This window comes from Podarcis liolepis (assembly GCF_965112155.1).
Source record: "Podarcis liolepis genome assembly, chromosome: 13".
Classification (NCBI taxonomy): domain Eukaryota; kingdom Metazoa; phylum Chordata; class Lepidosauria; order Squamata; family Lacertidae; genus Podarcis; species Podarcis liolepis.
Window position 1 is genome coordinate 10,615,394 of NC_139573.1, and position 13,993 is coordinate 10,629,386.

Sequence of the window (13,993 nt, forward strand, 5' to 3'; positions counted from 1 at the left end):
GGTGTGGATCTACCCTTAATATTGGTTTCCTTCTTGTATGAGGATTGCTAATGTATTGCTCTGTATAGCACAGCATACTTTAATACCACATAGCATAGCAGGTAAAAGTCCTTTGGGTGAGAAGGGGCTGAAAAAGGTGCCCCTTCTCAACCACACACTATATGTGATCTTAAAAGCAACACCGGGCCCCTGTTTCACATTGGCTTGAGCGGGAATACACTAAAGCAATTTGTTGCAGGTGCCACTTGAGGGAAAATATTGTGGCTGTGTTGCTCAGGGATGAGACAAAGGCATTCTGGACATACGTCAAGCCACTCCTCTTCTGTATATTTCTTTTTTTTCCCCCAAGGGTCTCAAAGTGTTTTATTGGTATTAACATTACAATAAATTCAGCAAGTTAGGTCACAAAATGACTCATAGAAAGATCATATATGAGCAGACCAAGGGTCTCCTGACTTATACTCGTAACCACCACACTAATATGCAAATCTTTTTGGTTCAAGATTTTGTTCATGGGGATGCTTCAGAATCCAAATAAATAATGAACACAGATATATTAAAGGATGCAATTTTACTGTACAGGGGCATGCTAAGCACCCTGGTTATCCATCTTAATACAGTAAAGAACAGTAACCAAGATGTTCAGGTGAATGTCCTGTCCACTAGGAACCAGTTACCTACTAGTCTGTTCATTAGAATGCTTCCAAATTAGTGCACAAACAGCTTTATCTCCCCTTTCAGAAATTTTTCTACAGAGTGCTAAGATGTTTTGTGACGCCATTCAAGTGAGTATAGAATTGCAGCCTAACTTAGATCATTCTGTGCTTGAGAAATGATGGTAAGCATCAATAACTCTTGATCTCAGCCCTTTATTCTAGCACAAACATATCTCAACCACAGACTTTGCCTCTAAAGCAAAGAAGAACTACAAAACAGCTAGGGAGTTAAGAGGAGAGCTTTCAACTTGATCTAATAAATTATTAGATGACACCTTATCTCAAAGTGTCTGTTGGCCATCTGCTCTTGGTGGAGAGAGAAGAAGCCTCTCCAAAGATGGAATCTGTTCAGAAGATAAGTCCAACTCTTCTTAAGTTAATAATCCTCTTTTGCTACTGTTGCATTCAGCTGTGGTATTCCTGACATCCTTTTCATGGTCTTTGTTATGTCAGCTCTAACCCTACCTTAAGACCCAGAAGTCTGCAGAAGCCCAGAAGGTCTCTTGTTCTGCAGACCTTACTCAAAGAGTATGGTTGCTCCCTTTCATCACAGGATGAAACTCTTTTTTTTTTTCTATACATGTTCTCCTCTGCCTGCATTTCCCCCCTCTCCCTCTTTCTTGTCTTTCCTCCATCCACTCTTCCCTTATAGAGTTTCCTCTCCTATCTCATCTTGTACATTCCTGCCAGCCTTTTCACCCCTTTCTCACTTTCTGGCTCCCTTTCCATCCTATCATTCATCCTCTTTTCTGCTCTTCATTGTCCTCACCGAGGCAGCACTGTTTCCCTTTGAAGCTCGCTCCTTTTCTCTCTACCTCCTCCATCTTCTTCCCGCGTCCCTCTTTTCTACTGCCGCAGTCTCTTTGTCTCTTCTGCGTTCCTCCTCTTCTGTGTCACTCTCCTCCCTGCCTCTTCCTCCTTATCCGCATCCGCAGCACGACTTGGCTCAGGCACTCTCACATGCTGACAATTTAAGAGTTGTTGAATGCTCTCTGGTTCCTCCCAACATGAGGCACTTGCACCCACTAGGATTCCCTCAGAATGGTTTGTGGCTATGGCCCCATGTGGTGCCTCTCTCTGTCTCCCTCAACCCCAAATGTATTTATATTCCTTAAAGCCCTATCACACCAGAAGCACAGTGACAAACAAAAATGCCATCTCCAAGCAAACTCCTTTGAGATGTTACTAGTTCAAGTAAACTGAAGTGTCTAAGACCCCAGTGATCATATCCCTATGGCTCTTTGATTGCTTATACAGTGGTATCTCGGGTTACAGACACTTCAGGTTACAGACTCAGCTAACCCAGAAATAGTACCTTGGGTTAAGAACTTTGCTTCAGGATGAGAACAGAAATTGTGTGGCAGCAACAGCAGGAGGCCCCATTAGCTAAAGTGGTACCTCAGGTTAAGAACAGTTTCAGGTTAAGAACGGACCTCCAGAACGAATTAAGTTCTTAACCCGAGGTACCACTGCATAAGAAACAGCTCTTAATAGTTCAAGTATATTGCATAACACAGGGGTCAGCAAACTTTTTCAGCAGGGTGGCCGGTCCACTGTCCCTCAGACCTTGTGGGGGGCCGGACTATATTTTTTTTGGGGGGGGGGATTAACAAATTCCTATGCCCCACAAATAACCCAGAGATGCATTTTAAATAAAAGGACACATTCTACTCATGTAAAAATACGCCAATTTCTGGACCGTCCGTGAGCTGGATTGAGGAGGCGATTGGGCCGGATCCAGCCCCCGGGCCTTTGTTTGCTTACCCATGGTGTAACACCTCATTATCATCAGCATTGCAGTCCTTTCAGGATTGACAATGACAGCTTTCACATATATCCTTTTTTTAAAAAAAAAAGAGTATTATGAAAATGCAAACATACAAAAAAAAAGGAAAATAATAATCATAACATAGAATCATAGAATTGTAGAGCTGGAAGGAACCCCAAGGATCATCTAGTCCAACCCCTTGCAATGAAAGAATCTCACCTAAAGCATCCATGAGAGATGGCCATCCAACCTCTGCTTAAAAATCTCCAAAGGAAGGAGAGTCCACAACCACCCGAAGGAGACTCTTCTACTATTGAACAGCTTTTGCTGTCAGAATCTCCTTTCTTGTAACTTGAAGCCTTTGGTTCAAGTCCAAGCCTCCAGAGCATGAGAAATCAAGCTTGCTCCATCTTCCATGTGACAGCCCTTGAGATATTTGAAGATGGCTGTCATATCCCTTCTCAGTCTCCTCTTCTCTGGGCTAAACATACCCAACTCCCTCAACCGTTCCTCATAAGGCTTGGTTTCCAGATCCATGATCATCTTGGTTGCCCTCCTCTGCACTTGTTACAGTAGGGTTCCTCAACCTCGGCCCTCCAAATGTTTTTGGCCTACAACTCCCACGATCCCTAGCTAGCAGGACCAGTGGTCAGGGATGATGGGAAGTGTAGCTTCAAAACATCTGGAGGGCTGAGGTTGAGGAAGCCTGTGTTACAGCTTCTCAACATCCTTCTTAAATTGTGGTACCCAGAACTGGACACAGTATTCCAGGTGTGGTCTGACCAAGGCAGAATAGAGTGGTATTATTACTCCCCTTGAAGTAAATCATTGTACTTTTGTTTTAATAGGATTTTATATTATGACTATGAAATATAAATGCTTTGAATAACAAATACAAATAAGCAATAAAATGGGATCAAGTCAGCATACAAAAGCAAGGCAGGGCATTTAAAATTATATGCACTGGAAATAGTTACACCCAGGATTAACTCATATTTCTCAAGATGGCAAAGTGAGTCTGAAACATAAGAAATAAAATGCCACCAAACAAGAGAACGGAAAAAACACAACAGAAGGTAGGCATTAAAATAATATAAAATGAACACCTGCAGCAGAGACTTTTTCATCAAGCTGGAAAAACTATCTTAGTTGTTTTATGGTACATTGATAAAACGCCTTGTGAGACAGACACGAAAGGTCATTCAGAAATTAATAAATGGAGACTAAAACAAGAATAATGACATTTTGCATAGACGACATTTGCCCAAATTCATCTCCTCTCTTATGTAAATCATTTCATTTGGTTCATATGTAGTTTGGGAGGAGATGTCCTGGACTCCCAACTGGAATGGTATATTTTAACTGAAAAATATCCCTGGTGGTTAGACACTGACGTCCAGAGATTATTTGACCATTTCCCCCTACCATCACTGCTTCTGCTAAAGACAAATGTTGGGTCCAACTAAAATCAGGCTGTGTCTCAGTTCTGAAGCAGAGAGAGAGAGAGAGAGAGAGAGAGAGAGAGAGAGAGAGAGAGAGACCTTACTTCTTTGTGTTCCTCATGTTTCCAAATTTGTCTTCGCAGATATCTTCTTATCTCTAGACAACATGTTTGTGTCCCCCAGAACAGCAGTGTATAATGCCATGAAACATATCAGCACATTAAAACCAGTGGGAAGTATTCTTCTCAAGAAAAATAGGCTATAGTTGCAAGAGTGCTTAGCCTTCTCAGGATTGAGTTCTTTGGTCACATGGAGTTCAATGCAGGCTAGTCTAGGGTTCAAGCTAGTCTTGGATATCACACTGAGTTCAACAGAAGCTTACATAAATGTGACTAACTTAATCTGGATCCAACTGCAGAGACATCCAGAAGCCTTCACTTGAGGAATCAAGTTTGGGGTAGCAGTATTCAAGCATTCGAAAGAATGGGGGCTCCACTGAATTCACTGGCAGTGCACCAGTGCAACTGTCTAATCCATCCTAGAGCAGTTTGGTTCCTTCCAGACTACAGCTTCCATCATCCATAGGCAGCTTGGCCAAGGGTGATGGGACCTGCTGTGCAAAGCCATGTGGAGGGCACCAGGTTGACAAAGGCTGTTCTAACAGCACCATTACTATATTAGGAATGATAGGGGAAAGAAGAAATCTCCAAGATTCTTGACCACCATACCATGTGCTGCAGAAAGCAATATACTAGTGATACATTCATCATTACATTTGAAGAGGATATGGCGGCCAAGAGGGCCAAACATGGAGTCCAGCACTCTTCCGCTGCGCAGCTTGCAAACTGTCCGTGCCGATCCAAACGTCCTTCCTCCTCTTTGGCCGGTAGCAGAGCGATCACAGCGGTTAGAAGCAATTGCAGTGTGTGGGTAATAATTCAGAACAAACACAAGGCGTTCCTTATCTCCTTAGCCTTTAATCATGTAGTATAACAGCATAAATCACACCCGGCGAAACCTCGCACATTCTTCCTCTCGCATAGCGTACAAGACACAGAACAGACTGAAACACTCAGAGTAAACCACTCCCGTACAAGTCTGTGACCATGCCTCAGGAATGTGAGACGTCACTCAGAACTCTTTAACCCTGTGAGTTCTGAAACCCTTCACACCCCCTCTCGTCTTGCATCCTGAGGGGAAACTGAGGACCCCTATTTACAGACCTCTTTGAGTTCAACTCACCTCCCATTGCCTTTTGCCTCCCACTGGCAACTATCCCAGGCAATTGTTGAATCCCTTCCACACTCCCAGAATCACACTGTGCGAAACCAACCCACGCACTGGTGACCTGAAACCTTTCAGGTGGAATCCCCTTTGTGGTGCGAGTTGACCGCCGGAGCAAGACGGACACTGAATAATTATTATTATTATTATTATTATTATTATTATTATTATTATTATTATTATATTTTAAAAATTGTATACCTCCCTACATTTGCAGGTCTCGTGGTTCACAACATAAAATCACATCAGAAAAACACAAAATGCATAATAAAAACAAGAACAAGAAGAACCCAATAATCCCACACAGACATTTTATTTTTTTTATTTTTCAAAAAATATATATTAATTTTCCACATTTATAACAAAAATAACAATTAACTCCTTCAATTTACTATCTTCCTCTCTTTTCTTATTGGCTTAAATCCATATTACTATACAACGTTCTTATTCTAATCCTAGGCCTATCAGATACTTTCAGGTATCTTCTAATTATCTTATATTACAATATTTAACTAAATAGTCTTTAAATTTCTTCCAGTCTTCTTGGTGCTCCTCTTCTTTCTGATCGTGGATTCTCCCAGTCAGTTCTGCCAGCTCCATAAATTCCACACACACATTTTAAAAGGGCATTGGATGTCAGTCAGTCAATGGCCTGATTAAAGAGGAACGCCTAAAGGTGTATAATGAAGGCACCAGGCGAACCTCCCTGGGGAGAGCATTCCACAAACTGAGAGCCACTGCAGAAAAGGCCCGTTGATGTGGATCCACCCTCCGGATCTCTCACAGAGGAAGCACACTAAGAAGGGCCTCACAAGATGATCTCAGGGTCCAGGTAGGTTCATATGGAGAGAGGAGATCCTTGAGGTATTGCAGTCCTAAGACATTTAAGGCTTTGTAGGTCTAAACCAACACTTTGAATTGGGCCCAGGAACTAATTGGTAGCCAGTGCAGCCCAACCAGGATAGGTGTACAGTGGTACCTTAGTTCTCAGATGCCTTGGCTCTCAAATGCCAAAAACCCAGAAGTAAGTGTTCCAGTTTTCAAACATTTTTTGGAAGCTGAACGTCGAGTTCAGCTGTCGGCTATTGTTTCCAGAGCACCTGCACCAATCAGAAGCTGCGCCTTGGTTTTTGAACATTTCAGAAGTCAAACGGACTTCCGGAATAGATTGAGTTTGGCGCTTTTGTTTTTGCTATTTATTTTGCGTTTTTATTTCTGAGGCTTTTTCAGTTAATTTGTTTTTGTGACTATGTGGAACCCAGTCCAGCTACTGATTGATTGATTGAATGTGTGACTGTGGAAATGGATAAAAGCCCCCCATCTAAACAATGACTATCATCTTTGCAGGTAAAAAAAACATTTTTTTAAATTTTTATCATCTACAATACTGTCTTATTTATTTTATAGTACAGTACATTAATTATTGCTTTCATTTTATGGATCAATGGTGTCGTTAGAGAGTAAAATTCATGTTAAATTGCTGTTTTTGGGGTTGTTTTTAAATTACTTTCTATGGGAAAGAGCGCCTTGGTTTTGGAACACGTTGGTTTTGGAACAGACTTCCGGAACAGATTAAGTTTGAGAACCAAGGTACCACTGTAATATGCTCAAATATGCTCAATAAAAGGCCAAAATGTTTATTCCAAGCATGCACCCTTTAGGAACATGATGTTCCTTAATGTGCCATCAACTGTGGGACTGTCTGCCTCCTCATTAGTTTCTTCAGGGCTGCTTTCACATCCTTATTGCGCAGAGTGTAGATGACTGGGTTGAGCATGGGTGTAACAACATTGCCAAAGATCTGCACCGGGGTGACCAGGACCCCACTCAGAGACGGCTGGGTGTAAATCAAGGCACAGGGTCCAAAGAAAAAGGTAACCACCAGAAGATGGGAGGCACATGTGGAGGCCGCTTTGCGCCTCCCCTCCCCAGAATTCATCCGTGCGATGGAGTAAATGATGCGGACATAAGACAAGAGGATGAGGAAGAAGCAGGTCACACCCACAATGCCAATATTGTTGAAGCCCACAGCTTCGATGGTGGTAGTATCTGCACAGGCCAACTTGACGACTGGGAAAACATCACAGAAGAAATAATCTATTACATTAGGGCCACAGTAAGGCAATGTGAACGTGAGGCTGGTGAGAACGATGCCCTGAACAGAACTGGCGAGCCATGTACCTGCCGCCAAGATGATGCACACCTTCCAGTTCATAATGACCATGTACCGCAGTGGGTAACAGATGGCAATGTAGCGATCATAAGCCATGACGGTATACAGCAGGCACTCAGAACATCCCATAAAATGGTAGAAGAAGACCTGGGACATGCACCCCCCTACGGAGATGGTCCTGCTTTGTCCCCAAAGGATAGATAACATTTTGGGAGTGGTGACGGAAGAGAAACCAATGTCTAGGATGGCCAGGTTGCAGAGGAAAAAGTACATAGGGGTGTGGAGATGAAAGTCGAGGAGGACGGCCGACATAATGGTCAGATTTCCCAGCAAAGTGCAGAGATAGAAAGCCGAGAAGACAGCAAAGAGGATGGCCTGGAGGCCTTCAGTGTTGGGGATTCCGAGGAGAATGAAATGGGTCACTACTGTGTGGTTCTTCTGGTCGGACCCATCCCTACAGCAGCAGAAAAATAAGAATGTTCATGTTGTTTCTCCTCTCGTGCTCTGAATCGTGATAGGAACATGGGAAGCAGCCTTAAACCACATCAGGCTATCTGGCGCAATATGGTCTACACTGACTAGCAGTGTCCCATACCCTCCAACCTTTATCCGATGAAAATAGGGACGTCCCATTCCATAATGATAATTTTACTGTTTATACCCTACACACCTTACTGGGTTGCACCAGCCACTCTGGGCAGCTTCCAACATATATAAAAACATAATAAAACATTAAACATTTTTTTAAAAAAAACTTCCCTATACAGTATTGCCTTCAGATGGCTCAAGGGTCCAATAACTCCATACCCTCCAACATTTCTCCAATGAAAATAGAGACTTCCTAAGGAAAAGCTGGACATTCCAGGATCAAATCCGAAACTCGGATGGCTATTGTAAATCAGGAATGTCCCTGGAAAATAGGGACACTTGGAGGGTCTGCTGTCATGTCAGGACAACTTTAATCCACTTTAATTGCAGAAACCTAAATTTCCTGTTATGCCCTCCTACAAAATCCAGGCAGTCAGCAGCCACCTGTCTCTGAACCCTAAGGTTTCATTAAACTATTGTAGCTAATACCCACTGGTGCCCTGCCACTCCCTTCATTTTTACACTACCATTTCAAAGCCACCTAATCCTGCAACTATTGGCACTTCTTGAGCAGCAAATCCCATAGTTGTTTTATGCATTTATGTGAAGAAATAAAGCAATGTTTACCGTGCAACACTGGTGACGTGGAAAACCAATTCAGGTGCCAGAGAAATTTGGATGCAAAATGAAGCCAATTCCCCATAACTCCTTCACCATCATTGTGATGCCACCAGCTATTCTCACATCAGCCACAACAATTTGGTTGTGGAAGAATGCCATCTCTCACAGATCTACTCACACACACATCTGCCTTTTGACTTACCTACAGGATGCATTCAGTTTTCCAGAGCACATAATTAGTGCAGAAGAAATTAATGTTCTAATTCAAACTCATGCACAACTAATGGGAGAATGAATTTTAGAGACATTACTCATGAACACCATACATAGTGCCACACTGCTCCTTAACTCCAGTGGCTTCACTGCTTTTATGCCATCCTCTTTTGCTCATCCTGGTGTCTCAACCAGGTTTGTTTGTTGTTTAATAGTTTGACAACCATAAGGGACTTGATCCCTGATGGCTCACCAGTTTCCCAAGCCTGAAACCTCCAAGGAGATAGCAAATGAAGTGCAATGGTTTCATCATTTCAGACATTACCTTATGCAAGATGCATATGTTTCCCAGTACGTTTCCGAGCACAATTCAAAGTGTTGGTGCTGACCTTTAAAGCCCTAACTGGCCTTGGCCCAGTATAGCTGAAGGAGCGTCTCCACCCCATCCTTCTGCCCAGACACTGATGTCCAGCTCTGAGGGTCTTCTGGCAGTTCCCTCCCTGCGAGAAGTGAGGTTACAGGGAACCAGGCAGAGGGCCTTCTCGTGGTGGCGCCCGCCCTGTGGAACGCCCTCCCACCAGATGTCAAGGCAATAAACAACTATCTGACGTTTAGAAGACATCTGAAGGCAGCCCTGTTTAAGGAAGTTTTTAATGACTGATGTTTAAATGTACAGTCGTACCTCGGGTTACATATGCTTCAGGTTACGTATGCTTCAGGTTACACTAACCCAGAAATAGTACCTCGGGTTAAGAACTTTGCTTCAGGATGAGAATAGAAATCGTGCTCCGACGGCGTGGCAGCAGCAGGAGGCCCCATTAGCTAAAGTGATACCGCAGGTTAAGAATAGTTTCAGGTTAAGAACTGACCTCCAGAACGAATTAAGTATGTAACCAGAGGTATCACTGTATTTTTAATCTTTTGTTGGAAGCTGCCCAGAGTGGCTGGGGAAACCCAGCTGGATAGGCAGGGTATAAATAAAAAATGATGGTGGTGGTGGTGGTGGTGGTGGTGATTACAAGATGGGGAAACATCACAGAAGAAATACCACTTCTGGGGGCTCGTGACCAGGACTCATGAACAGAGGTGAGGGATTGGCGGAGGAGGCTGAAGAGAGTGAGCTTGTGTCTTTTGGTTTAAGGCTGGTTGGTTGTCTGAGCTGTTTGGAGATTTGATTGTGAGTTTGTTTGTGGGTGTGGCTGTGTGCTCTACAAGAGCACAGGGTCTGAGGGGGAGGGGCTACTGCTGAGAGGAAGGCAGGCTGAATGAAGAAGTGAGTTGGGGGAGGAGTTAGCAGCCAGCAGCTGTTCTACTTAGCTGTAATATCAGGCAGACACTCTTTACACCCCTTAATCTGTATGTCTCCTAAAAAAAAGAAAGTCCCATCTGGCAGCTATCATTGCAGGGCAGGAGTCCTTGCACATTGTAATGATATACGCTTTAGAACGGAACTGCGTTATGGGTGGATTTTTGCAAAATCGGTAAAACGTTCCCCCAAAAAGCTCAACAACTTTGACCTAAACAAAAAAAAACTCAACAATTTTGTCCAGATTTTCACTTTCAGGAATACTAAGAGCATCAGCATTGAGGCCCAACAAGATGTGATGTTGGGAGACGGTATGTCTACCTAATAATAATAATAATAATAATAATAATAGCAGACACACGATGCTGGATTGGGATCACATTACTTTGGAGTGAAAGTTAACCCTTTCTCTCATGTTTAATTTTTTTTTTTAAATCTCTCCCTAAATTTATTTTCATTCTGCGAAGCAAAACGTACAGGTATTGTAAGTATACCTGTATGTGGTGCAAATAACAGATTCAGTTTAGCTAGTGTGAATCAGGAAAACAGGCATGATCCCAGTCTGAATCAGGGCCCCTCACAACTGCAATTTATATAAGTAATAAATTAAAAGGCAACTTTCTCAAACTTTTAAAAAACTTTTAGAAACAGATCCTGATCATTGATCTCTTGAAACATCTACTTTGACTCCGAATAATTATATTAATAGAACAGTAAAGCATACAGATGGGTGAACTTGTAATTTTTTTGTTAATCTCCATTTCTCCTCTTTCTCTCATTTCTCCACATTTCCACATCAGCTTGCAATTTCTTTTTTTAAAAAAACTCATGAAAACTCATCATATTAGGGGCAAATTCCTCATAATATATGAACTTTTATACATGATTGTGCTTAACACACACATTTTTGTATACATTTTTGTAAACATTCATTTTATGGTCACTTTATCTTGCTGTATATGTTTTGGTACACATTACAGTATTTGCAGTGCAAAATTCAGTGCAAATTTTGAAGGATGTGTTTTAGTTCATGTATCATTTCAGGAAGTGAGAACTAGGTAGGTCCACCTTTAAATGTGAACTGAATCAGATGTTTCACCCCAGTGAACGAGGTGGTGCTGAAGATACCTCTCACATGCCTCTAATGTTTCTGATACAAATAAACTGGCATGCAATCGTCATCTTCGGAATTTCACTTGTAGAACTTGTAGGAATTCCACTTCTCAGATGGAAGAAAGTGGACAAACACTTATTCTCAACAGTGCCAGAGAGAAGAACAAACTTTAATGGGCTCAAGTTACAAGATGATCAATTCCACATGAACCTCAGGAGAAATTTGTTTATGGCAATGGAGCCAGTTAACTACAGGCGTGGTAAGCTCTGCGCTGCTAGAGGTCTTCAAAGAGAAGCTTGGCAGCCATCTTTGTGATGATGGATTTATTTTATTAAGCAGGATGCTGGGGTAAATGGTCTACAAGGCTTCCACCAAACTCTATGACTCTGTATCCTGATTCAAGCCATTTGTCATGGCAATGGTGCATGTTGTGTGCATGTGTAATAAGCTATACTTGCCATCCTTCTTTTGCTTGAGGCAAGATGGTGTTAGGATATTTCCGTTCCACCTTAAAAGGGAGCAGGCTGTGAGTTACAGAGTCTGCGTATTTCCTGTTTTCACAGGATGTTTCTGTTGTGTCTTTGCTTTTGTCTCTCTCTGTGTTGGAGACACTGACGCAGGCAGTCATGTCTTTCTTTGCACTGATCAAGTAAAACTTGTAAATAGTGCTCTCCTGAGTGCGACTTTTGCTGTGCATTATCTGCTGATAAGAGTGTGCATGAGCTCTGGAATGTGGCAAGATATTTTCTAGAAACTCATGTCGCTAATTGCTGATACTGCGTGCCTACGGGAGATCGATGGATCGTCCGGCAGATGGCTTGGGGCCATGATGGACTTTGTCTCCCTGGCAGTATCCCAACAGATGGTTGTCCAATTGAATCACTGCAAGAGACGTTCTCAGGCAAACCCATAATAACAAGGCTGAATTCTCCAGTGCACCTTCCTTCCTCAATCCCCGATTGCAACGGCAAGAAAAGCCCACTGGAAATGTGTGAGTGGATGCTCACAGGTCAAGCATCAGGGATGGAGGCTTCCTACAGCTTCCACATCCCCTCAAAATACTTGACTGTGCAGCCAGTTCACTGCTTAGCCACAGGTCAACAAAGCATGTTGGGCACTTACACATGTACATCAGTTACACACGTTTGTCCTGTTGGGGAAAACCATGTGCTTGAGATGGTTTGGATATGACTACGGCTTGGGTAGGCAAACTAAGGACCGGGGGCCGGATCCAGCCCAATTGCCTTCTAAATCCGACCCGCAGACAGTCTGGGCATCAGCGTGTTTTTACATGAGTAAAATGTGTGCTTTTATTTAAAACGCATCTCTGGGTTATTTGTGGGGCATAGGAATTCATTCATTATTTTTTTCAAAATATAGTCCACCGCCCACCCCCACCCCTAAGGTCTAAGTATGGACAGTGGACTGGCCCCCTGCTGAAAAATTTTGCTGACCCCTGGACTACAGTCTTCTACTCAATCATTTCTCCAAGCCATTTTCAGAATACGTCATACTATTATTATCATTATTATCATTGTTATCATAAGAATAATCTTCATCAACATTGTGGTCATTGTCCAAAGATCCATCTAATCTAGCATTGTGTTCTCACATTGACCAAGCAGATGCCTATGGGAAGCCTGCTAGCAGGGCATGAGCTAAACAGCACCCTACTTATGATTTCAGAGACATACTAGTAGCCATTGGTAACTTTATCTCACAATAATTTTTCTAAAACCCTTTGAAGGCCATCCAAGTTAGTGGCCATGACTATATCTTGAAAGTGTAAGATGCAACCAGAAACAGACCTTAGAAAGATCTGTCTGAGCATACACATGGGAGAGGAACTATGCTTTCCTGCCTCCTAGTCTCAAGACAGCAGTTTTCATCTCCTTGTTTCTCAGAGTGTATATGACAGGGTTCAGGAAGGGAGTCACTGTGGTGTAAAACACAGCCACCACCCCTCCCAGTGGATCTTGTGCTCCTGGTCTTAGATAAGTAAAGGTTAGAGGAATATAGCAGATCATTACAATAATGATATGGGATGTACATGTAGAGAAGGCATGCCGTCGCCCCTCAGCACTACGAATCTTTAGGACTGCCAAAATAATGTACATATAAGAAATAAGGAGAAGGAAAACACAAGTCATGGCTACAAGACCGACATCAATCAAGGTCACCATCTCATTAAGGGTTGTATCAGCACAGGCAAGTTTCAGCCCAGCTGGAATGTCACAGAAGATATACCTCACCTCATTCCCTGGTCCATAGGGCAAGCGGAAGGTGAGAGCTGTCTCCATGGCTGAGTGCAAACAACCACCTGCCCATGTGCCAATAGCAAGCCAGAGGCAGGCATTGCGGTTCATGAGGGTGCCATAATGGAGAGGCCGGCAGATGGCCAGGAAGCGGTCATAAGCCATCACGGTGTAGAGGAAGCATTCTGTGCACCCCACAAAGTGGTAGAAGAGTTGGCTCACACAACCAGCAAAGGAGATGGTCCCACCACCCTCCACAAACCCAGCAATCAATTTGGGCACCACTGTGGTCGAGGTGGCAATGTCCAAGATGGACAAGTGGCAGAGGAACCAGTACATGGGCTTGTGCAGCTGTGGTTCACCTATCACAGCCAAGAGGACCAGGAGATTACTAAGGAGGGTCAGCAAGTAGATGGACAAAAAGAAGCAAAATAAAGCAGCATGTAGCTCAGGTGGGTATGGAATCCCCAAGAGGACAAAATACATCAGTGCTGTTTGATTTTCACACTCCAT

At 43.0% G+C, this 13,993-nt stretch overlaps 2 protein-coding genes across 2 annotated transcripts; both read right to left on the minus strand.

Annotated features, from left to right (window-relative positions):
* Window positions 1–6,885: 6,885 nt before the first annotated feature.
* Window positions 6,886–8,826, minus strand: LOC310692608 (putative olfactory receptor 10D4; the record flags this gene model as incomplete). Its single annotated transcript, XM_083473551.1, has 2 exons — window positions 6,886–7,837; window positions 8,795–8,826. 2 exons carry the CDS (start codon window positions 8,824–8,826, stop codon window positions 6,886–6,888), a joined length of 984 nt encoding a protein of 327 aa, XP_083329677.1.
* A 4,246-nt stretch (window positions 8,827–13,072) lies between these two features.
* On the minus strand, window positions 13,073–13,993 carry LOC310691442 (olfactory receptor 10G6-like; the record flags this gene model as incomplete). Its single annotated transcript, XM_083471234.1, has 1 exon — window positions 13,073–13,993. One exon carries the CDS (start codon window positions 13,991–13,993, stop codon window positions 13,073–13,075), a length of 921 nt encoding a protein of 306 aa, XP_083327360.1.